The 26,378-nt window shown below is 42.8% G+C and overlaps 1 protein-coding gene and 1 non-coding gene across 3 annotated transcripts in view; both read left to right on the top strand.

Annotated features, from left to right (window-relative positions):
- Positions 1–21,513, top strand: part of LOC126293461 (protein phosphatase inhibitor 2-like) — a 72,879-nt gene extending 51,366 nt beyond the window's left edge. For both annotated transcript variants that reach the window (XM_049986704.1, XM_049986705.1), the window contains 2 exons: positions 5,750–5,928; positions 20,707–21,513. In XM_049986704.1, the coding sequence (XP_049842661.1) occupies positions 5,750–5,928; positions 20,707–21,009 (482 nt within the window). In that variant the 3' untranslated portion in view covers positions 21,010–21,513. The remainder of the gene's footprint in view (positions 1–5,749; positions 5,929–20,706) is intronic.
- A 1,435-nt stretch (positions 21,514–22,948) lies between these two features.
- Trnav-cac (transfer RNA valine (anticodon CAC)) lies at positions 22,949–23,021 on the top strand. The gene has a single exon. It is a non-coding gene; the product is annotated as a tRNA-Val (tRNA).
- The last annotated feature ends 3,357 nt before the right edge of the window (positions 23,022–26,378 follow it).

A 26,378-nucleotide genomic window follows, 5' to 3' on the forward strand; every position in this document is an offset into this window, starting at 1 on the left:
GAGCATGGTGATCATATCCCATATTGATTTCGGGGTACATGCGCAGGAAACAGTGACGTATTGTAGCACATAGCAACTTATCACCAATACTGTGGATTTGCAGCTCTGTGTCGCGTGTGTTCCCTATGTGCCTATGCTATTATCACCAGTTTTGTGTAGTGCCACGCTGTGTGGCATCACATTCTGCAATTATCCTTAATTTATGAGCATGAGTGTAGCTTAACTTCAGTCTGAAAATGTTACATCGTGATTGTTTTTAGTGCACTTGCACTAATTTTAACGAGTTCAATCCTTGAGTCCAGTGGACGAATATCAATATCACTTGTAGTCTAAAATATCTAGTCGGGTTCTTGGTAGCGAATGTAGATACGATCCTGATGCTGATGCTGTCCTGAGGTACTGTGGATAATGGTATTACTGTGGGAGGGTAGTGTGTGGATAGTAACTGCATGCGCCAGTGCCTGCTTAAATTCACGTTTGGCGGATTGATATCACTTAGAAGTTATAAGGGGCGACCAAAAAGTTTACTTTCCAAGGGCGTTTAGTCCAGAATCAGTAAGGCAGAATCGGTGCCACCAAAGTAGCTGGTTGAAGATAACCATTTGCTAAAACACCGCGGTCGGCCGTCGTGACCGAGCGGTTCAGGGCGCTTCAGTCTGGAACCGTGCGACTGCTACGGTCGCAGGTTCGAACCCTGCCTCGGGCATGGATATGTGTGATGTCCTTAGGTTACTTAGGTTTAAGTAGTTGTAAGACTAGGGGACTGATGACCTCAGATGTTAAGTCCCATTGTGCTCAGGGCCATTTGAAAACACCGTGTTCCGCTGACAGAAGTATTCCATAACTCCGTGCTGTACATCCTCGTCAGACAGGAATCGTAGACTCTTCAAGGCCTTTTTTAAGCGACCAAAGACACGATAATCACATGGGTAGACTACTTGAGCGTCCCCTGGTTTTTCGACAGACATGCTGCCTCATACATACTCATTTTCCGATGGATGTCTACCGGTGTTGGACAAGAAAAGAATAGCAACACTCTGATCCCGTTTGGTAATAACGTCGCCATATATCATGTTCACGTATTTATCACATGCTCGTCGGGAATACGCGAATGCGACACTAATCCCTTGCCTACACGTCGGTGCTTACATAGCCGCGCCGGCGTCGCACTGCGTTGCATGTACGCTGCAACAGCACCCTTCAACAGAAACTTTATAAATGAGTGACGTATGGCGAGATCATAAACTAGTCCTTGCTGTGCGGTGCCCTGTGCTGGAGAGTAGCCCTAAGGGGAGGTTTACTATCTTTGGCCCGAAAAGAAACAAAATTCCGATGTAGACCTCCACACGCGATATGTCACAGGTCAGCCGGCTCGTCTGAAATGAAAATTGAGTTGACGTTAGCGAAGCATATAAGATTCTTTAGGAGTTGTACCTCGCTTAAGTTATTTGGACCATAGGAAACAAAATGGCGGCCATTTGAACAAAATAGGGTTTTTTCATCGATTTTTCGACTTCGCCGGCCAAGTAAAAATATTTATAGTTGATGGATCGGAATAAAAGTGGTATACAACTCCTAGATGAATTAGTTAGCTTCGTCGTAAAGAAAGAATCATGCCAATCGGTTTAGCAGATTTGAAGTTACCATACCGCGCGATAGAAAACAATCATTTCGAGAACAACGTGTTTGAAGTTTTGACTACATATAAATGCAATATTATGCAACGATCGTTCAATCTGCTATTCCGGGTCCATGAACCAGTCCTTCCTCTTCCTCATAGAGGGCGTTCTGCTCTATCTGGGCCATCCTGCGCTGCTCCAGAGCCGCTCGTACGGCCGGCGACAAGCGGTTCTCGGCCGCTTGAATCCGGTAGTCGTCCGAATGCTTGGCGAACTGCGTCGAATAGAGTCCCAGGGTGACGTCCATCGTTGTCATGGTCTTCAGAATTGCTGAATACCCTTCGTTGAAGCTGCTCACTTCCAGGGAACTCGGAATCTCTACAGTCTTCGCACCAGAATGCAAATGCTTTGGGGCTAACTTCCAAACTTTCATTTGAGTTTTGTGTGTTTCCTCTCAAGAACCGGTTCAATAACTCGTCCTCCGAAAGAAAAAAAAACTGGTGCGTGAAAGAGGCCGATTTCAGGCAGGTGCATTTTTTGGCTCAACCACGAATAGCAAACATTTCCGTTCCCTATTCAGAAAAGCCGTTTCAGGGGTGGATTCTAAACACTGTTATGGATCCAAAAATGCAATTTAAAAAATCAATTTTTTTGAACCATAATTAGTAAGTTGCACCTCAGTACTAGGCAGCTCGGCAATCTTCTAAGTGAGGCTGTGTTCCGTGTCTCTTTTGAGTACACACCAGGAAGTGTGGTGGTTAGCTACGTCAAGGGCAGTGCGAGATGTGATGGCAAGTAGAAGACGTCTACTACGAGTGTAACTTACACGGACACCATGCGGCAATCCAGTTTTTTGTATTTTTTACTCTCAAAAATTCTCTGGCAATACGACTTTGAAGTTTTTCGAATGCCCTTAATTCCCTAACTCAAGGTTGACTGTTCGGTGAACTGTGTGGACCTGTAGTATTATGCTTGAATACTCTGTCGACAGCATGCTTTCGATTCCTTTCCACTGAATATTTTTAAATAAAACTCAATCTACGGCCATTTCTGTTGTGAAATACATACAGGCGATAAAAATTTAATTTGTAATGTTTTTTAATTAAACGGTATTTATTAAAAGTCCTTCGTAAAATATCAGCTTCTAACATTTATATTCCTAATTATTATTATTCTCGTGTCAGAAACATAGAGGTTCATGTACGTACATTTGACACAGTTATGACTAAATTACTTTTGACCAAAACTTGGCCATTTTCTGTTGCTTGTTGAAAACCATCTTCTGCACAGGAGACTGTACACAATCGACACCGAAGAATGTGCCGGACTGTCTGTTCTTTTCCACAGTCACACCGAATGTCATTTGGATCAGTGTATCCCCATTATAACAGGTTAACTTTTGATCTCCCGACTCCGGATCTCAGTCCATTCAGGGACTTCCAAGTGATCAATTCCCTGTCATAGCCTGGATGTAAGCCTTCAACTCTTTTTCCAAGCAGGGGAAGAATATGTCGCTGCCCTCCATAGTTGTAAATTAGCTTTTCCAGCAGTGGTTCTAAGTTCTTTGATGGCCTAAGGAACCTCTCCCTTCAGTGGTTGCGGATGCGGTTCATGCCAATACAGACGACGAGTAATCTCCTGTTCCACTGCCTTTCTCTCCTTGTTCGCAGCTATCTCTCTTCGAACAGGTGGTGACGATGTTCCTGCGAGGCGGTAAGGCCATTCGACTGGAGTGGATTTCAAGCAACCTGTTAAAATTCTGCAGGTTTCGTTGAGAGCTACATCCACCTGTTCGGCATGAGTTGAATTATATCCAACAGGACGGGCATACTCTTCCGCAGAATAGCACAGTGCCATTGCAAATGTTCCGATTGTTTCAGGTTGACTACCCCACTGTGATCCGGTCAGTTTCCGTAGGAGATTGTTCCTGGTGGAAAGTTTCGACATGCATTTCATGCAGTGGTTTCTGAAAGTGACAGATCCGTCAAGTGTCACTCCTAGGTATTTTGGAGTTTCTCAGTTTTCCAGTTCAACCCCCGACCATACTATTTTCAGCTTGCGAATGGCTCTCTTGTTTCTCAAATGAACGGCACACACTTGGGTCTTTGACGGGTTTGCTTTAAGCTTGTTTGTGTTGTAGTATCTGGATAGATTTTAAAAGTCATTCATGAGGCTGTTCTCTACTGATTCAAAATCTGTGCTCTGAGCGCAGAGCGAGGTCGCAGCATATAAGAAGATCCTGATGTTTGAGGCTATAGTTTCGTGGTTTTATATATATTAAACAGAATTGGAGCCACAACACTTCCTTCCGGGAGGCCGTTCTTCTGTAGTCTCCATCGACTACGCTGTCCTTGAAAGTCGACGAAGAACCTGCGATTCTGCAGAAGAGGCGATGAGTCTGGTTAGACCTAAATCTTTGGTCAGATTGTAGACCTTGACTAGTAGTAGCTGGTGACACACTGTATCATACGCCGCTGACAAGTCGACAAATGCCACTCCTGTCACCTACCGAGCTTTAAAGCTATGTTCTATATACTGTGCGGGCTTTAGCATTTGTCCAGTACAGCTTTTACCTGGACGAAATCCAGATTGCTGAGGTATCAGTTTCCCAATGAAAACTGCTTTTTTGTGTATGATATGTAATTACAAATGAGACGTGCATACATTTGATGAATTTAATGTTTAAAGGATTGTAAAAAGAATAAAAGAAATATGGGACGAAACGGGGCTCGAACCAGCGATTACTGATGTCAGGCGCTACCAATATCTTTAATTTTTCAATCAATAAGTATTTTTCACTTAAAGCATAGTCGTAAAACATGTAACTTTGTTTAAAATGGTGCATCATCTGAAGATCGAAGGTGGTCCACATACTAATAAGCGACATTGTCAAAGACCTAGGGGGCCTTTCCTAACAATGACCTTGGGTTATGGAATTCAAGGTGGTCGAAAAACTTGGAGGTCGACTTTGTGACGTATTTAGAGGAGTTACAACGAACAGCTATGGAGTATTGATATTGGGATTTGACCTTCACGATCCAGAGTCATCACGCTTACAAAACTAACCACTTATTCACTCAACTGCAGACTCCTTCGATGCTAGCGGTGATACAAAGCATGCAAGGACGCCTCAAATTTTCTAACTCGTATTTTTCGGATACGGTTTGGAGTTGAGTCATCTGATTTACAGATGTTGAAGTCCTACACGTGCTGTCAGTATGAATCAGACTGGTAATGGGCAGTTCGTACGGTACTCTTGTGAGTGAGTGCCGCATGACTATACAATGGTTGTATCATTAGAGGAGGTAACATCTGTTATCATTGAAACCTATACGAAATTGAAACTTCCTGCCAGATTAAAACTGTGCACCGGATCGAGACTCGAAATCGGAACCTTTGCCTTTCGCGGGCAAGTGCTCTACCATCCGAGCTACCCAAGCACGACTCACACCCCGCCCTCACACCTTTACTTCTGCTAGTACCTCGTCTCCTACCTTCCAAACTTCGCAGAACTTTACAGTATCGGTCCGGCACAGAAGCTCTCCTGCGAACCTTGCAGAACTAGAACTCCTGAAAGAAAGGATACTGGGGAGACATGGCTTAGCCACAGCCTGGGGGAGGTTACCAGAATGAGATTTTCACTCTTCAGCGGAGTGTGCGCTGATATGAAACTTCCTGGCAGATTACAACTGTTTCGCAGAAGAGCTTCTGTGAAGTTTGGAAGGTAGGAGACGAGAATTGAAGCTGTGATGACGGGTTGTCAGTCGTGCTTGGGTAGCTCAGATGGTAGAGCACTTGGCCGCGAAAGGCAAAGGTCCCGAGTTCGAGTCAGTTTTAATCTCCCAGGAAGTTTCATATCAGCGCACACTCCGCTGCAGAGTGAAAATCTCATTCTGTAGACGAAATTGGTTTGCCCTATCGCTTTCGTACCAGGCCAGTGAAGAGCAGGCTGCTGTGCCATCACCTGCGGTCTTGTACGCGTGTGGAATACACTACACTATATGTTGTCCGTAGCTTTAAGATACCGCGTCTAAAGCAGCTAAGAATATCGTATATACTTCGCCTTTCACTTGATTTCACTGCTTCCTCAGTTTCCTGATGTAACTCTCCACTACTTCTTCACTTGCCAGAAAAGAAAAAGAAGAAGAAAAAGAAGGAAATGGAGCGCAAGAAGAGCGCCAGGTTCGACGAGATGAACATCATCGCGACGCTGCACCCGACCGACAAGGACTACGGCCACGACGCCATAGACGAGCCGAAGACGCCCTTCAACTGGGAGCTGGGCGAGGGGACCTCCGCCACCGCCGAGGTTGGTCACACGGCATCTCTCGAGGTATCTTACACAGCCGCTCGAACAACACGTGGGAAAGGTGACGCCGTCTTCACTCCCAACTACACCCATACTCCACGCGACGATGTGTGGAGGAGTAGGGTATTTCATGTAACACTGTCACTTACCCTCTGTGCTACTCCTGTCAGTAGTTGTGTCACAACGAAGACTGTTGCTAGGCCTTCATATGAGCTCAAATCCCTCTAATTTTACCTGAATTGTCTTTGCGCGAGATATGTAGAGGAGGAAGTAATGTCCTCTTTGACTCTTGTAGGTCTGTAGGAACGCACCCTCTCCAAATTGTAATAGTAAACTACACTGGCGGCAGTTATGTAATTTACACCTACATGTGCACTACTGCCCTTTAATTTAGACTTAAGTGCCTGGCAAACGGTTCATCGAACCACCTTCAAACTACTTATCTACCACTGCACTCTCGAAAAGCGCGTGAGAGAAATGAACACTTAAAACTTTCTGTGCGAGCTCCGACTTCTCAAGTTATACACTACTGGCCATTAAAATTGCTACACCACGAAGATGACGTGCTACAGACGCGAAATTTAACCGACAGGAAGAAGACGCTGTCATATGCAAATGATTAGCTTTTCAGAGCATTCACACAAAGTTGGCACCGGTGGCGACACCAACAACGTGCTGACATGAGAAAAGTTTCCAAACGGTCTCTCATACACAAACGCCAGTTGACCGGCGTCCCCTGGTGAAACGTTGTTGTGATGCCTCGTGTAAGGAGGAGAAATGCGTACCATCACGTTTCCCACTTCGACAAAGGTCGGATTGTAGCCTATTTCGATTGCAGTTTATCGTACCGCGACATTGCTGCTTGCGTAGTTTGAGATCCAATGACTGTTCTCAGAATATGGAATCGGTGGGTTTAGGAGGGTAATACGGAACGCCGTGCTGGATCCCAACTGCCTCGTATCACTAGCAGTAGAGATGACCGCAAGGCTGCAACGGATCGTGCAGCCACATATTGATCCCTGAGATGGGGACGTTTGCAACCATCTGCACGAACTGTTTGACGACGTTTGCAGCAGCATGAACTATCAGCTCGGAGCCCATGGCTGCAGTTACACTTCACGCTGCTTCACAGACAGGAGCGCCTGCGATGGTGTACTGGATGACGAACCTGTGTGCACGAATAGCAAAATGTCATTTTTTTTCGGATGATTCCAGGTTCTGTTTACATTATCATGATGGTTGCACTCTTGTTTGGCGACATCGCTGTGAACGCACATTGGTATCTTGTATTCGTTGTCGACATACTGGCGTATCACCAGACGTGATGGTATGGGGTGCCATTGGTTACACGTCTCGTCACCTCTTGTGTGCATTGACGGCACTTTGAACAGTGGACGTTACATTTCAGATGTGTTACGACCCGTGGCTCTACCCTTCATCCGATCCCTGCGAAACCCTACATTTCAGCAGGATAATGCACGACCGCATATTGTAGATTCTGTACGGATCTTCCTGGATACAGAAAATGTTCGACTGCTGCCCTGGCCAGCACATTCTCCAGATCTCTCACCAATTGAAAACGTCTGGTCAGTGGTGGCCGAGCAGCTGGCTCGTCAAAATACGCCAGTCACTACTAGTGATGAACTGTCTTATCATGTTGATGCTGCATGGGCAGCTGTACCTGTACACGCCATCCAAGCTCTGTTTGACTCAATGCCCAGGCGTATCAAGGCCGTTATTAAGGTCGGAGTTGGTTGTTCTGGGTACTGATTTCTCAGGATCTATGCACCCAAATTGCGTGAAAATTTAATCACATGTCAGTTCTAGTATAACATATTTGTCCAATGAATACCCGTTTGTCATCTGCATTTCTTCTTGGTGTAGCAATTTTAATGGCCAGTAGTGTAGTTAATTTACATCTTCATGTGCACTACTCCCCTTTAATTTCGACTTTCGTGCCTGGCAAAGGGTTTATGGAACCACCTTCAAACTACTTATCTACCACTCCACTCTCGAAAAGCGTGTGGGAGAAACGAACACTAGAAACTCTCTGGGCGAGCTCAGACTTCTCTTGTTTTATTACGATGATCGTAACTTATTATGTAGATTGGCATCAATAAAATATTTTCGCATTAAGAGGAGAAAACACTAATGCTTTAATTATTGCCACCCGCAACATATCCGTGAAACTGTCGCCCATATTTCACGAATATACAATAAGCCCACAGATACAATATGTTAAGTCTGGACACCTGAGATGCCACTGGCGATCTTCATCTTCTGCTCTTCCTCTTCCAATCCAACGCCTTGGAATAGGGTCATTCAGGTAACGTCGTACGTGCTTAGAGAATTACCTGAAAGACACCATTGCAGGACGTTGGACTGCATGAAGAATTTCTCTAAGCACTTTCGCCATTACCTGAATGACATCATTCCATTGGAAGAGGAGGAGCAGCAGAAGATGAATTTCATCGCTGGTGGACTCTCAGGTCTCCAGACCTGTTGTTGTTGTTGTTCTTGTTGTTGTTTGTTGTTGTGGTCTTCAGTCCAGAGACTGGTTTGTAGCTGTTCTCCATGGTACTCCATCCTGTGCAAGCTTCATCTCCGAGTAACTACTGCAACCTACATCATTCGGAATCTGTTTCGTGTATTCATCTCTTGGTCTCCCTCTATGATTCTTACCCTCCACGCTGCCCTCCAGTACTAAATTGGTGATCGCTTGATTCCTCAGAACATGCCCTACCAACTGATCCCTTCTCCTTGTCAAATTGTGCCACAAACTCCTCTTCTCGCCACTCCTGTTCAACACTTCATTAGGTATGTGATCTACCCATCTAATCTTCACCATTCTTCTGTAGCACCACATTTCGAAAGCTTCTATTCTCTTCTTGTCCAAACTATTTATTGTCCATGTTTCACTTCCATACATGTCTACACTCCATACAAATACTTTCAGAAACGACTTCCTGACACTTAAATCTATGCTCGATGTTAACAAATTTCTCTTCTTCAGAAACGCTTTCCTTGCCATTGCCAGTCTACATTTTATATCCTCTCTACTTCGACCATCATCAATTGTTTTGCTTTCCAAATAGCAAAACTCCTTTACTACTTTAAGTGTCTCATTTCCTAATCTAATTCCCTCAGCATCACCCGACTTAATTAGACTACATTCCATTATCCTCGTTTTGCTTTTGTTGATGTTCATCTTATATCTTCCTTTCAATACACTGTCCATTCCGTTCAACTGCTCTTCCAAATTCTTTGCTGTCTCTGAGAGAATTACAATGTCATTCGCGAACCTCAAAGTTTTTATATCTTCTCCATGGATTTTGATTCTTACTCCGAATTTTTCTTTTGTTTCATTTACTCTTCTCCGGACCTAACATTTTGTACGTGGTATCTGTGGGGTTACTTAAAAGACCGTGTTTCTATCCCCCCTACGTCCTGACGCTCTTGAAAGTCCGCGATATCGCATTGTTGAAGATGGGAAGTCGATAACGAGAGGCCAGCTGCTTCATGTGTGGCAGGGAATGAGCCATCGTTTTAATATTTGTCGTGTAACACATGGTGCTGTCATTAATGCATAAAAATTTGGACTTGTTCCTATCTCTTGTAGTTTCGAAGCAATAAATGTTTTAATACCATGCACTGTAGCAGAGGACGAATAATAATAGTGTAGGCAGGTCCTTTACTAGACCTGTTTGGTCTTCTAAGTGGTCTGCCAATAAAACAGTCTTTGCTTCCGCTTCCCCTCAACATTTCTACCTGATCGATCAAATTTCAAGTGTACGTAATAGTAATTCCTAGACATTTAGTTGAATTGACAGCCTTCAGATTTATGTGATTTATCGTGTAAGCGAAATTTAACGCATTTGTTTTAGTACTCATGTAGCTGACGTAATACTTTCCACTTTTTGCAGCGTTCTGATACATTGTCTAAATAATTTTACCAATTACTTCGCTCTACTGATGACTTTCTTTGTTGTAGTCTTCTGTCCGGAGACTGGTTTGATGCAGCTCACCATGCTATGCTGTCCTGTGTAAGCCTCTTCACATACGAATAACTACTGCAACTTACAACCATCTCAACATACATAATGCATTGGTTTCCCTCTACGATTTTTACGCCCCCACACTTCCCTCCAGTACTAAATTGGTGATCCCTTAATGTTTTTGAATGTGTCCTATCAAGCGAGCCCTTCTTTTAGTTACGCAGTGCTACGATTTTCTTGTCTTCCTATTTCTACTCAGTACCTATTTACTAGACAATAAATGATAGCTTCAGCGATGAACAATCAAAGATGACTGCTCAGATTGTCTCCTACATCGTTTATATCAGAACGTCAGAGGGCCTGTAACATTTCCTTGGTAAACGCAGATACCACTTCAGTTTTACTCGGTGATTTCCCATCGACTGCACTGTCACCTGGCTGACACAAAATCACGAATCCTTTCACATAACTGAGGCTGTTCTTACAGAGCTCTACTCTTATTGGTTGAGACTCAGGCTTAAACAGAGAGAAGGAGAGGGTAGGAGACAGTTTCGTAGTGCCAAGAATTACGAATTATGTCACTGGCAAAGCATCCGAAATGAGTGTAGGGGAGGGAGACAAATATCTTTTAAGATAACTTCTCTCTATTTGTCATTATAATTGGCTTAATCATATGAAAACAGAACAAGGCAGAGGACTGAGTTGTCTTTGCAGGAAGTTACTGTCCAACCAGGCAGCCTCCAGTTTGACGACGACAGCATCCCATTCGGCAGAGCTGTGTATGATGTCAGGCAAATCCAACACCTTCCATGAAAACCCTGACATGATAGCAAATCTGGCAATATGTCACATAGCTCCGAATAAATCCTGACATTAAATTAACGAAAGTAATACGATCAACGAGTGAGCAAATGGAGTACCACAGACTAACACAAGAACGCCTAAATGCATGTCATACCTTCCTACCATGAAACAGACGCAGTTCGAGGGGAGAAACGAGAACAGAAGCCGAGAGCAGAGCCGTGTAGGCTAGAAGGCCCTACGATAAGAGCGGGACAATGGGACACTCACATCGCCGGCCGACCGCCAAGAGATCTATCACCCAGCCCACATTAAAAAATAGAGCCCTCCAGAAGAACAGTATAGACCTTACGATAACACTAAGGGCCACGCCAGCGGCAAGTTTTAGCGAGAGACTATACGCGTCTCTGTTACGGAGCAAACATTAAAAACATTGCTCCACCACGAAAAGTACGACGTTTCTCATTGGATAGACAGAATTTTTGTAGGCGGAGCTTAAGGTTAACATTGAGACCCTGATTGGTCAGATGAAAACACAGCCAGATAGTTTTTTTAAAGCAACTTCGGTAAATTGTAGTAAGAAGAAGTTAGGAGGAGAGTTGCTACCGAGACGGCGCGGTGTGTGGAGCTGTGCTGCCTGCCGCCCTGACGCTGCCTAAACACCGACAAGGTAATGAACGCACGCGATGCCGTATAAGAGCACATGAAGCTTCACTCAGAACTGCAGAATCTCATCTGTTACACCACCTTTTTACATAATACTATTGTCGATCGTCAATTAAACTTCGTGTTATTCACGTTTGCTACTTGAAGTTAAAATCTGAAACGCGATGATTTCTCTGTTATATTATTACTGAGAAGCCACATCAGCCACTGTACTTTACGACCAGATAAATAAGTAATTAAAGATAATCGAGGGTCACTGCAGACCATTTTTGATAGTTTTCTCTTTTAATGAATGTTAATTTAAACCTACATTATAGATGTGATATGGCATAGGTCATCCTTCGATCCATTATAGGACTTGGAAACGCATTCAGGGAATATTCGTTCACATTTCTTTTAATGCAGTTGGTATTTATCATCCTGTATTAAAACACATCCTTTTATCAATAGTGCAATTTATAAACAGTGTTGTGAGTAGAATAAAATTTCCAATGGTAAACTTAAGTATTTGGTTATATCATCGCTAGTCTCACTGAACTCTTCTGGAGTCTACATATCATGTGTGGTCTGGCGTCTCCTTACCAGCAACAGCTCCCAGGTTCAAACTAGTCAATTCCCTAAAAAACACGCTCAGAGCGTCGTTGCGCGGAAGTGGTAGGGGAACACGACTTGGAACAAACCGACACCACGCAGAAAGTTAGAGCTGAACTGGGATGGAAGCTGTTGCTACAGAGCCAAGGACTGGTTCTGGAGGTAGTTCAGCTGCCCTCTGCAGACTACACATATGGTGAGGTCCAGCGACCACTTTGAAGCGAGCTGTAGGGAGGTTTGAGATATTTTCAACGATTTTCAGTAGTTTCAGTCTTAATGTGGAAGACTTTCTTGCACTTAAGGGTTCAACAGCTTTCAAATCTGGTCATGGATGCAAACGCATACGCTTCTGTAATACTATCATTTTTTAATTGTTTTAATTTTTTTTTGCTGACTATCCTTTGGCAGTCGTGATAAGACTTCCACGAATATACGAGGTGCGACAGTAAAGTAATGAGACTCATTTTCTTCGCAAGATGTGGCAACCCTGCAGGCTTGTGTAAGCACAATATCTTTGACCTTGGTCTATAAGCTGCTTCTAGCCCAAGCGGCACATCGAAGCAACTGCTCAGTCGTCAGTTGTGCTATAATAAGTTAACAAGTGTTTGTGTCTCTCATCACAGAAATGGAACTGCATAATATTGCGCAATGCTGTGCCATTTCTTTCTCCATTAAATTGGGCGAAAACGCGACGACAACTTACGGTAAGCTTCAGAAGGCTTTTGGAGAGGAGGTTATGTCAAGAGCTCAAGTTTTTTGTTGGCATAAAATGTTTAGTGAAGGCAGAACGAATGTTGAAGATGAAGACCGCAGTGGATGACCATCGACCTCACAGACGGATGTCAACTTGGCCAGGGTGCGTGAACCAGTACGATCTGATCGAAGATTATCCGTGAAAATGATTGCAGAAGAACTGAACATCAATCGAGAAATGGTTCGTCAAATAATAACTGAAGATCTTTGTATGGGAAAGATATGTGCAAAAATGGTCCTCCAATATCTCACACCACAACAGTGAGAAACACGGAAAAATGTGGCAGCCGATCTATTAGAACAAATGTAAATCAATCCGGAATTGTTGAGTCGTGTTATCACTGGTGATGAAAGTTGGTTTTCTCAATATGATTCAGAACCAAAACGCCAAACATCGCAATGGTGCGGAAAGGGATCACCCAGACCAAAAAAGCTCACATGTCAAAGTCAAGAGTGAAATGAATGCTTGTGTGCTTCTTCGATTCCAAGAGAATTGTTCATAAATTGTTGGTGCCTCCTGGACAAACAGTTAACCAATATTACTACAAAGAAATTTTAGAAAGACTTCGTAAAAGAGTTCTTCGTGTCCGTGCCAGCATTGCTGATAATTGGATTCTGCATCACGATAATGCGCCATCCCACACTGCTCTGTCAGTACAGCAATTTTTAACCTAAAAACAAATTTCGCTACTACCACAACCACCTTATTCACCAAATATCGCCCCGTGAGACTTTTTTTCTATTTCCAAGAGTCAAAACGGCGGTCAGGGGACACCATTTTCAAACAACACAAGATGTCCAAAAATCTGTGACGACGGTCTTGGAGGGTATTACAGAAGATGAGTTCCATAAATGTTGCATCAGTGGCAGAAGCGCTGGAAAAAGTCTATGCAGTCAGAAGGGAACTACTTTGAAGGAGACAACAGTAAACTTGAGTAAAACGGCAAGCAACATTTTATCACATCAGTCACCTACAGGTGGATTCAAAAAGTCGATGCCACGCGGGGAACATCTCTTTGCGAGTTGTTTATACACTGATTGTCCTATTTGGTACATGTGTCAGAGGCTGTTGGTTTGTGGAATTATTGGTCATATCGGCATATGTGAACATGTTTCCTTTTGTAGGCCTGGACTGGAAGAAACACATCGATGATCTGATGAAACAGATTTAGCTTGTTATGCTATTAGGGTAAATTAGCCTACTATGCCTATTTACATTCATTGCTTTCATATGGTATCATATTTTGAGGTAATTCATCATTAAGAGAAAAAATATTCATTGCACAAAAGGGTGTAATCAGAATAATGCTGGGGTCCACTCAATATCACCTTGCAGACATTCATTTAAGGAAGTCAGGATATTCACGGTACCTTGGCAATACATATACAGTGTGCTACAATAACGTACGGCCAAACGTTCAGGAAACATTCCTCACACACAAAGAAAGAGAATATGTTATGTGGACTTTCCATGTCAGAGCTCATATTATTACTTCTTTTCAAATCACATTAATCATGGAATGGAAACACACAGCAACAGAACGTACCAGCGTGACTCCATACACTTTGTTACAGGAAATGTTCAAAATGTTCTCCGTTAGCGAGGATACGTGCATCCACCCTCCGTCGCATGGAATCCCTGATGCGCTGATGCCGCCCTGGAGAATGGCGTATTGTATCACAGCCGTCCACAATACGAGCACGAAGAGTCTCTACATTTGGTACCGGGGTTGCGTAGACAAGAGCTTTCAAATGCCCCCATAAATGAAAGCGATGAGGTCAGGAGAGCATGGAGGCCATGGAATTGGCCCGCCTCTACCAATCCATCGGTCACGGAATCTGTTATTGAGAAGCGTACGAACACTTCGACTGAAATGTGCAGGAGCTCCATCGTGCGTGAACCACATGTTGTGTCGTACTTGTAAAGGCACATGTTCTAGCAGCACAGGTAGGTGGAAGAACATACGGCTCAATCGAGACATCACCAACAATGCCTGCCCAAACGTTCACAGAAAATCTGTGTTGATGACGTGATTGCACAATTGCATGCGGATTCTCGTCAGCCCACACAAATCGATTGTGAAAATTTATAATTTGGTCACGTTGGAATGAAGCCTCATCCGTAAAGAGACCATTTGCACTGAAATGAGGATTGACACATTGGCGGATGAACCATTCGCAGAAGTGTACCCGTGGAGGCCAATCAGCTGCTGATAGTGTCTGCACACGCTGTACACTGTACGGAAACAACTGGTTCTCCCGTAGCGCTCTCCATACAGTGACGTGGTCAACGTTACCTTGTGCAGCAACAACTTCTCTGAAGCTGACATAAGGGTTATGGTCAACTGCACGAAGAATTGCCTCGTCCATTGCAGGTGTCCTCGTCGTTCTAGGTCTTCCCCGGTCGCGAGTCATAGGCTGGAATGTTCCGTGCTCCCTAAGACGCCGATCAATTGCTTCGAACGTTTTCTTGTGGGGACACCTTCGTTCTGGAAATGTCTCGATACAAACGTATCGCGCCACGGCCATTGCCCCGTGCTAATCCATACATCAAATGGGCATCTGCCAACTCCGCATTTGTAAACATTGCATTGACTTCAAAACCACGGTCGTGATGAACACTAACCTGTCGATGCTACGTACTGATGTACTGTAGAGCAATGAGCATGTCAACACAAGCACCGAAGTCAACATTACCTTCCTTCAATGGGGCCAACTGGCGGTGAATCGAGGAAGTACAATACATGCTGACGAAACTAAAATGAGCTCTAACATGGAAATTAAGCGTTTCCGGACACATGTCCACATAACATATTTTCTTTTTTGTGTGTGAGGAATGTTTCCTGAAAGTTTGGCCGTACCTTTTGGTAACACCCTGTATTCACTTATGAAATTTGTTATTAGTAACCCGCCACAATTAAAAAAAAACGAAGTGCATAGCTATAATACTAGATGAAAGGATGATATTCGATATTCTGGGTTAAATCTTTGGCACAGAAAGGGGTGAATTACTCTGCCACAAAAATCTTTGGCCATTTGCCAAATAGTATCAAAAGTCTGACGGATAGCCAGCCAACATTTAAAAACAAATTAAAGGAATTTACGAATGACCACTCCTCCTACTCAATTATTGAATTTTTAGATATGCTGAAAAAAATAACATACTGAAAAAAAATTTGATTAATTATTTTGTGTAAAGAAAACTTGTGTAAAGTGAGACGTTTCACATCATTACGAAATGTCTTACTGTAACGTCACCGGTTTTTCTAGTTGGTAGTTGATAGATTAGTACTGATCAGCCCTGGCTAAAACTCGGCGATAGTCGGCAGAGCGATGATACTCTTATTAGGTAAAGACGACGTTCCAAAAAACAGTGCTGAACTGAACTCACGACGTGTGCGCGATATTTACTTCACCAATTGTGACCAGTATTACGCTACTCGTCGTAGTTAACTCATTTATATCCGATGGTTTAACAGTTTATAATAAAATATTAATGATAAATTCAATGCAGTTCGGTTCCACCGACACCAACTTCCCCATAGTTTGATTGTAATTTCTAATCTCAAATAAGTCGTAACATTGCGATTGCTTCCTAACGTCAAAGAGTTTCTATATATGCTCCGAGCGCTTCAGTCAAATATTATCGCAACGCAAAAGATCACAGTTATGTCTCTAAACAATTTTGTAATTTGGAATCACAAATGAGTAAATTGGCACGAAAAGGTGGTTTATTGCACAATAACAAGGCCGTGAGGAAGAAGCTTTCCCTGGTGGTGGTGGTGGTGGTGGTGGTGGTGGATTTATAAATTGCTTGCTTTAAAACTATTGCCAAGTTCCAGAGTCCATTTGCAATTACGAATGAAGTTAATGGTCTATCACTGTTCAATGCCTAGCTAGAGTTGGTGTCAAGGTATCTAATTAAAAACTTCACTTCGGTCTAATATAAGGTAGTCCTCTATCTGAATTCTAAACTGTGTTATAGTTGAAGTCAGTGTTTAGTTTCACTGCGTCGTAGTAGATCGCAATTATCAATCCTCGAAAAACAATCTAACCGCGCCCACATATAAGAGTATTCAAACAAGTCTGACCAGCTTCGGCTAACACTCGTAACGTAGTGACAATGGATCAAATTTTCCTTAACTATTACTCATGATTCTCAAAGAGTATTCACACAAAGTATTCTTTGAGATCGTTGGCTTACTTAGCTAATTTTAATGATGATGATTTTGCGATTTAGTGTGATTCTGAGTTTGAGGTTACTGAGATTCTTTCTTGTGTATGTTGATAAATCACTAAGTATAAGGTTCTTGTTTCCGTTACTGGTTATTATCCAAATAATAGTGATAAATGTAGGGTGACCAGATGCAACAGTTAGAAAAGGACAAAGGAAGAAAAAAGAGGACACACCAAACGGGCCAACTGCAGATGAGGAAACTATCCGTCAGCTTTGGACAAGTCACGTGACTGCCGGGAATTACCGGTAAAACTGGTAGTTAATTGTTACTGGTGGTCAGGTGGTGATTCCCTGAGCAATATTTTTTTATTTTAAATTAAAAACATTGATTGTGGTGACAGTGTGGGATCAATTGTTTTTATATTTATGCTTAGTTTTAAGATTTACAAAGACTGCTGCCTAAACGCCGCTCCTGATTGGCTGCTTTCATGTGACTTGTCCAAAGTTGATGGGTGGTAACCTCATCTGCAGTATTCCCCATCAAACACACGTTCAATTTTAATAAATGAGTTTATTATTTATAGACATAACATACATACATTCCTTAACATTTATTGATACTTCTCGGAGGAACCAATTTTTTGCAGACGTTTAGGGTTACTTAACAGATAATTGTAAAATGACACACACGAAAATTCTTTTAAATTATATTGGACCATCAACAGACCTTTCCCTGATTCAAGGTTTAATCTATTCCTCTCATCAGTCCACTGTGTGGTAATTAGAGAAAATAGTCTTTCGGCATTAGCCCTGAAATACTGAAAAAGTATTCACCAAGCTTCAGTGACAGTCAACTTAATTACTGTGACAAAGAAACTTTGCCCATTTCTTACTACAAGATAAAGTCCTAAATTCTGGATCATCATTATTCCTTTTTAGAATTTGCCTGAAATTGCAAAACTGATCAAAGCATTTTGCATCTTTAATGTCAAAGGCTTTACATTTCTACTGCTTTCGTCCTGTTATGTCAACAAGACGGAATTGTTTACAAAGCGAAAAATGTAAGACCATTCACCACCTTTCATTTGACGCGCTGCTACCAACATCTACAATTCAAGCAGCAGGTGACGACATGTAAACTGCACTTCAACCGACTACAAATAAACTGAATGACTACGAAACAATGAAATAAAACCATGACAGTTAATATGTCTAGTTATTTCTTACCTTTATTGGCCACTGAGACGTACGTTCCGCTCTGCATATCTTATAATCCGCTTCAAATTCATCCCTCCGTTTCTTGAAAGCCGGATATTTGCAGGAAAGGACATCAGAAAACGTACACTTTCGTTTAGGCATAGCCAAATATTTTACGTAACTCACTCGGTTAAAAATTACACTCACAAATCACACGTGCACTACAGGAAGCCTAGCCAATGCAAAGCGAAAATACAAAACCAAAATTTTAAATAATCGATATTTGCATTCGCTTATAGTCGATCAACGGTAACATCGATGATCCTGGTGCCACCTAATAATACCGCCTTCGTGTGTGTTTATCACGAAGGCTGTGCCAATAGTTAAAGTATTTAAGAAAAGAGCAATAGGACAAAACGGATTATAAATTTAACTGTATTATGCTCAACTTTGCGAAAAAAGTCGGACACTAAAAAAATCCGCCCGGACCCCGGACAAAGAGCTAAAAAGGACCTACCTGGATTAAGCTGGACGTCTGGTCACCCTAGACAAATGGAACTTTGGTTACTTGTTCACTTGAGAGCTGGCATGAGCCCCCCTCTCATATTTCTATTTTACTCTGAGTAATTCGATTTCCCTCTGTAATTGCATGCGGTGAAAAGTGGCTGTTCGTTCACACATGGACTTACCACGCAGAGTCACTCGTCATCTCGGTGGTCCGGTGACAGGCGGGTTCTGCTGAGCGTGAAAGAGTTAAGCCGATGGGTGTGAGGGAGTCGAGTGAATGCTTTCCAGACGCTGACATTGTCTTAAGAGCGGCGGCGACACGCCCGCAGGGGCCTGGAGGAGCGGCTGGGCTAGAGATTCCTTTACTTCGCAGAAACTCAGTGAAAACACTTTCTGGCGGGCTACCAGCGAGGCGTGGGAATGACTTGTGTTCCCAGGCAGTCTTGGCGGGCAAATTCCCCCGTTTTCTGCAGAATCATAACTGTGATTGGCTTCCTCAGGGAATAGCTCCGTGACGTAGCAAAAGCGGCGCAGAAATTGGCGCCAATCTCCATTGGTGGAATAGTAGTGCTTCGGCAATAGAGTGGAATTTTCCGCCAGTTTTCGAGTTGCTGATTGGAACCTTCAACCACCACCACTGTCGTGGGGGCGGCAATGTTCTGTGTTCGGTTTGTACGGGTGCTCTTGAGAGGGTCGGCTCTCGCCTTTCGGTCAGACTAGGTTACAAGACTGAGCTCTCGCTGCTCTGGACAGCCTGCCTTCCGTTGGCTGTCCAATATACTTTTATTTAATTGTAACTGTTTGACTAAGTTGCTGAAGTTTAGACTGCAACGTAACTTTCCGAGTACAGTTGGCAATTGAGCGTTTTGCGTACGAGCGGCCTATGTTGTCTATCTTGAGCAGTTTTGGCTGAAGTTGACTGTATCTGAGTTACTGTATGACTTCGCTTGTTAAAATCAATCACTGTACCGTCAGTGATTGTGTGGCGAGCCTTCTTCGTCTCCCTCAGAGGGGCATTTGTATTGCTAGGAAGTCTGGAACAACCAGACCAGGATAATTTGTTTCGGGCTATACTGGCGACATTATCATCAACACGATAACACGATGGGATGTCGAAGCAACCAGCCATCGCTTCCGGCATGCCACATCGTGTCCTTGCAGTTAAGAAGACAGCGTGGCAATGTATGTCCGCAGCACCGGCAGGTTAGAGAGTTTGCTCTGTGATAATCAGAGCTCAGCAGAACGAGCCTGTTCCCGTCTCTTGTAACGTGGTTCTGTCTTGGGTGTTCATTGTCTGAGTTCTCACTACTGTAGCAGCAATTAATGTTGGGTTGGCTGGGTGTTTCTCTTAAAATTAGATTTGCAAGGAATTGGCTCCACATACCACTCGTCCATAAACTAGCTTGTGGCGTTTATGACCAACTTCACCTTCACAGCATTTGAGTATCCAATTTGATATATTGTAAATGTTTGATGTGTTTTGTTTATTATTTTGAGTTTAGTCATAATAAATCAAATTGTTAGTTTGGACACAACTTTCATTCTGTGGATTGGTAAAGCAACCATATCATTTCTCTCTACATTAATGAAACTTTCCTGTATCAAATTAAATTATTGCAGGTGCCAAATTCTTTTCTACTCCACTTGCAGGGTCGATTACAGTCAGTTCGCGTTTCTTCTTAATCCATGTGCAACAGCAAATGTAGGAGTTAGAAAAGCCGGGGGGGGGGGGGGGGGGGGGGTTAGAGCATCATTTACATATGAAGGTTAGAGAAGAATTTAGTGTTAAATATCGCACACTATTCATGGAATTTGGAACTTGTTTTGGGGAAATTTTTGGGGTATTGGTTGCTATTGTTTCCTTTTTTTTACGCCCGAGGAAGTGGCATTACATTTTTTATGATCTATGGAACAAGTATTAACGTATGTATGTGCTCGCGAGTGGTTTCAGCTGCTCAAATCAATTTGTCCCCCCATATGGCAGCCCCATGCAGTGAACCTCTACATTGCCCCTCTCCTTCTCTGCCATCTGCACAGGTAAGGGTGAAGCTATTTGTGTGAACCCTACCTCCGGCTTGCTCTCTGTTGCAGTCGGTGAGCGCCTGCGACCTGGCGTCGAAGCTGCTGTCGCTGAGCTCGACGATGCCGACGGTGGTGGAGAACCCGGCAGTGACGAACCACAGCAGCTCCAACACGTCGCTGGCCGAGGACCTGTCGGACGTGGACGAAGAGCGGCTGACGGAAGATGAAAAGAAGAAGAAGCTGGAGTTCGAGCTGCGCAGGAAGGCGCACTACGACGAATTCAAGGTCGTCAAGAAGATGCCGCCTCCCGAGGAGAGCGACGTGGAGGGCGACGACGACGACTCCAAGAAGAAGCGGAAGAAGGGCAAGTAGGGAGACAGCGGGGAGACTGGCCACTTGCGTGCGCGGGGCAGTGTAAGCCAGGCCCTGGGCGTGGGCGCGCTCCTTCTCCTGTTGTCACTGCTACAGGCTGCATTTATTGTGAGTGCGTGGTTTCATCTATTGTGAGACACAGACGAATGTGTCTGCAGGAACTTACCTGTCCACTGCACCTTTTACATACTGACTGCTATACAGTGTTTGCAGCAGTGGAATGATTTTTTTATAAACTTTCATTACTTGTGCCGTGCTTCGGCAGAGTTTCTTTACTTCTCATTCAGACTGTGCTCCTTGCAGTGGTGGGAGACATATTGCTTTCCCTCTAACTTTACTGTATTGCAGTTTAGCAATTTTTCCTTTCAAAAAATCACAGTCAATAAAAATGCATACTTCCACATACCTGTTTCAGCAGTTAACTGAATGATATCTTGATATGACGTGGAATATGTCAAATAATATATTTCTGTATAATAAAAGCGGCTCTGTGTTGCTCAATTATGTAACTGTTTTTCTTTGATTTTTAAAAAAAAATTGATTAATGTTATCCAACCACATACAAATACTAGTTATTCCTAAATACATCTCTGGACTAGAAGCAACTATCAAGCAGAAATAAATTTAATTTGTTTTCAAAATTTCATTTATCTAATAGCACCTTTAATTCAGAAGGGAATTAGTCACATATTTGTATACCTGTATATTTTGTTCCTTCCTTTCCAAAAGTAATGTCAAGTTGTGAATAGTTATTGACCTACTGTTGTATTTACGAGTACTTCCATTTTTTTTAAATTGTCTAAATCTGCACATCGAGTTTCGTAAGAGCAATTTTTAAATAGTTCCCTACATGAAGTTCAAATATGGAGACAGTTCTTACAGAACATTTCTGTGCTTTGAATACTGACTCCCTTTATGTGAAATTGCCCCACAAAATTATTTTGTATGATACCAGTAAATGGAAACATGCAAAGTAAGCAAGAATTCTAATGCTTTGATCATGAAAAGCAAGTGTCTGAGAATATATGTTGTATAAGACTTCTCATTCACGAGCTGACCATATGCACATCGAAGGAGCTCTGTCAGTTATATATGCTTCCCCTTACTGCTCTGGTATTGCTTCACCTTGTGTAGTTGGAATCAACTTTGTGTAACTCATACACATTTTACCAAGAAACAGTCAGTACTACTTTTAATATTGTTGAATGAATGATGGGTAAAGCCATACTAATCACTCCATTCAACAGAAATTCAGCTTGCATGTCCAGGGACAAGTTTTCACTGTGATTTTCATACATCACCTATACTCTACATTCCACAAAAGTTAGTTGTTGTAAGTGTCGAGTGCATGTAGAATGTCCTGTTCTGTTGACTTTTTATGGGCAAAACTGGAATAAAGGAAGGTGGATGAATAAATTCAGTCAGTACTCAGATTACTACTCTCGATTTCTTCTGTGAGTAGAAAATCAACAAAAAAAACATCCTCCTTTAGTCACAACTGTTGGTGAAGAAAAAATTGTTTGGTATGGTAGTAAAGTAAGCTGTCTCGGTGTATATGAGTAGAACAGCTGAGAGAGGCCAAGACTACTCTGCATTGTTGCCAGCTTCATCGCTACCTGCCAACGGCATCATCGATGATGTCATTCACTGTTACCAGATTACCCCTCCCATACATCTGACAACTGCCTTATGTAAAGGACATAAATACAGCAACTGGTGGGAAATTTAAAACAACCCCATTGTGCCACAGGGTTTTCCCCCACCCCTCTGAAATCATTACTCAGTCCTACTGTCCTAATCCTAAATTGGTGGGAAACTGTAAATATGCAATTATTGTACTGGTTGAAAATCCAACATGTTAAAAGTAGGCCACTTGTGCTAAGTATGTCTCAAGATAGCCTCTGTGTTTTCCCCAAGCTGTATAATTTCAGATCCACCGAGCGAGATGGCGCAGTGGTTAGCACACTGGACTCACATTCGGGAGGACGACGGTTCAATCCCGTCTTTGGCCATCCTGATTTAGGTTTTCCGTGATTTCCCTAAATGGCTTCAGGCAAATGCCGGGATGGTTCCTTTGAAAGGGCACGGCCGATTTCCTTCCCAATCCTTCCCTAACCTGAGCTTGCGCTCCGTCTCTAATGACCTTGTTGTCGACGGGACGTTAAACACTAACCACCACCACCACTGTATAATTTCAGAATCCCAGATGGGGGACCTGCAAATATGAGTACAGTCCAAAGGCCCACAAACTCAAGATTGCGATCCAAGATATCTGATAGGTTTTTCCCTTACGCCACAAACTGCTTTAAAATGTGGGGGAGGGATACTCTACAACCAAGAATCAAATGTTCTGACTGCAGAATACAGCCCTAAAACTTAGGTGGGAAATAAAAAAAAAATGACTGGTTTCCCCACTCCTACGACATCACAGTTCCTTACTGTTAGTTTAAACCCAGTAGCTGATTTTCCTTTAACTTATGTCTACTTTTACTATGCTTAAGCAATTTCCACCACACAGTTGCGAGTTCACTTGTACGGATTAAGCATTTACTGTAAAAATAGAATATGAATATTTATGGTTTTACTAAACAAAATGCTGGAGGATGATGCTCACTTGTACACTCGGAGCATGTGCAGAGGTCAGCAGCCTCTGGGCACTATAGTCCTTAACCATGGTGGGACTGTGCACTTCATGTTGGAGAGACCCCCAACAACTGCCAAGTCCACATGCAATAAGTCACGCAGCAGAGCTAGTGTGAATTTCATTGCTAGCCTAACGTTGAGTGTGGGTGAAGACATTAAACACTTCTAATGTATGAATGAATCTCTTCGTCTACAAAATATGAGAGGAAAACATATGTCTGCCTACCATAAGCAGTTTAAAAAAATGAGGACTTCTAATGAGTTGTAACTGTGTCTCTCCTTCTAGTAAAAATATGTAATGAAAATTTATGGACATGTTGCAAACAGTTATTTATGGAAGGATTGAGGCAGGAAGAAAGGTAATGTGTGAGTAGTGATTAGGAAAGTAGTTTTGATTTTTGTAGCAGGAAAGAACTTGGACAAGTAGCACACATAATGTGCAAAGAATATACACCGACAGAAAAAAATCGCAGTACCAGGATGCGTTGTGCGACATAAATGGAAATTGGTAGGTGTTTCTTCATCTGAAAGGCTGGTGCTAGTAGAGGCACTATAAGGATCCAGTCAGGTTTGCATTAAATACACATTGTAACGGTTATGAGCGTTATTTACTTTTGATATTGGAGGTGGTGAGTTGATGTTAGTCAAGAATTCCTTTAAGGCAACATAAACACCATTATCAAAACCTCACAGAGTTTTAAGAATATCACATAACAGGGCTACAAGAAGCTGGATGTTCCTTCCGCGAAAATATCGCAGAAAGACTTGGCAGGATTGTAGCCACTATACATGATTGCTGGTAGAGGTGGTGACGAGAACATATGGTCGCAAGAAAACTTGGCTCCAGAGGACTATGTGACTCTACCCAGAGGAAAGACCACCATGTTCAGTGTATGGCGCATCGTACTGCATCTGCAACAGAATTTGGCTTGGGTTGGGTTGTTTTGGGGGAGGAGACCAGACAGCAAGGACTCGGTCTCATCAGATTAGGGAAGGATGGGAAAGGAAGTTGTACGTGCCCTTTTAAAGGAACCATCTCGACATTTGCCTGGAGTGACTTAGGGAAATCACGGAACCTAAATCAGGATGGCTGGACGTAGGATTGAACCGTCGTCATCCCAAATCTGAGTCCAATGTGCTAGTCACTGCGCCGCCTCGCTCTGTCAGAATTTGGGCAGCAGTTAAACCAGTGCCACACTTCAAGGACAGGTCAGACGCCCTCTAGCGTTCATTCCATTGGCCCTGAAACCTTCGCCATTTGCGGTGTCACTGGTGTCAAGGAAGAGCTTATTTTAGACCAGGGTGGAAGTCTGTTGTGTTCTCGCATAAAAGCCGTTTAACCCTGGTGCCAGTGATGGCCATGTGTTGGTTAGGAGCAGCCCAGTAGAGATCCTGCAACCAAACATGTAGAGTTATGGTCTGGGGTGCAATTTCGTATGACAGCAGAAGCACTCTCGTGGTTGACCCATGCACCATGGCTGCAAGTTTGTACGTCAGTCTTGTGATTTGGCCTGTCATGCTGCTGTTCACGAACAGCATTCCAAAAGCTGTTTCAAAAAGGAACACTCACCCATAATATCACTTCTAACCCAATATGCTCCACCGAATGTCGATATGTCGCCTTGGCTTGCTCAGTCACCAGATCTGTCACCAATAGAGCACATATGGGACATCATTAGATGGCAGTTCCAGCGTTATGGATATCCAGCATTAAACATCACTGTATTGTCCAACCAAGCACAGCAGGCATGCAATTCCATCTGACGAACTGACATCAAATTCCTATACAATACAATACAATACAATGCAGGCATGTTCACATTTAATATTCTGGCTGTTGCACCAGTTATTAATGCACCAGCAGTTCACAATTGCTATGGAATTTGCCAATCACACTAACTTAAAGAAGTGCAATGTTAATTAATTAAATGCGTTACCTAGACAAATCTATTTCAGAAATTTCATTACTCTACATTACTTTTTTACAGTGCTGCAATTGTTTTGCATCAGTGCGCATAATACACTACCACACACACGCTGTGATTAGCAGGTCATACTGTTCCTTACGCAAACATGCATTTTCGCTATATATAAAACACATACATACATACATACATCCATCCATCTACTCTGCCACTGACATGAATCTTGTGCATACGGCAGGGTATGTCACATCAGCACAAATGACCCACTTATCATGACATGACAGGCCAATTTTCCGTTGCAGTTCACTGTCTAATGTCTTTACAGTTGAATACTGAGTTGGCACAACATATCCTAAGGAGGAGGTGAACACCACAACACTACCATGCAATCACTTCAAGTAAATCTCAACTGAGATAGCCTCTGAGACTGCACTCTGCACATCCTTTGTCCATTCTGTGTGGCACATGTGCTGAATGGTATCTCCACATTTTTGAGTGGAGGCCTATAAACTTAAGTCAGTTACCTAATGCCTTATCTTTTATCAATCTGGTAAACTTACTTTTAGCCAGCTCTGTGCCATAAGGATTATCAGCTGGATATCGACGTGTGTGGAATGCATCTGGATGGGACCTTATAGCTTCATATGAATTGCAACCCTTCAACTAATTTATGTCAATATAAAATAACTTTGGCTCTAAAAAATGTGTTTTTGCAACCTTGTAATAGAACAGGTATATGTGTTCAGGTAGCTCTAATATACACACAAACATGTTTCATAAACTTCACCATAACCTTAGTCA

This window comes from Schistocerca gregaria, chromosome 10, assembly GCF_023897955.1.
Source record: "Schistocerca gregaria isolate iqSchGreg1 chromosome 10, iqSchGreg1.2, whole genome shotgun sequence".
NCBI lineage: Eukaryota > Metazoa > Arthropoda > Insecta > Orthoptera > Acrididae > Schistocerca > Schistocerca gregaria.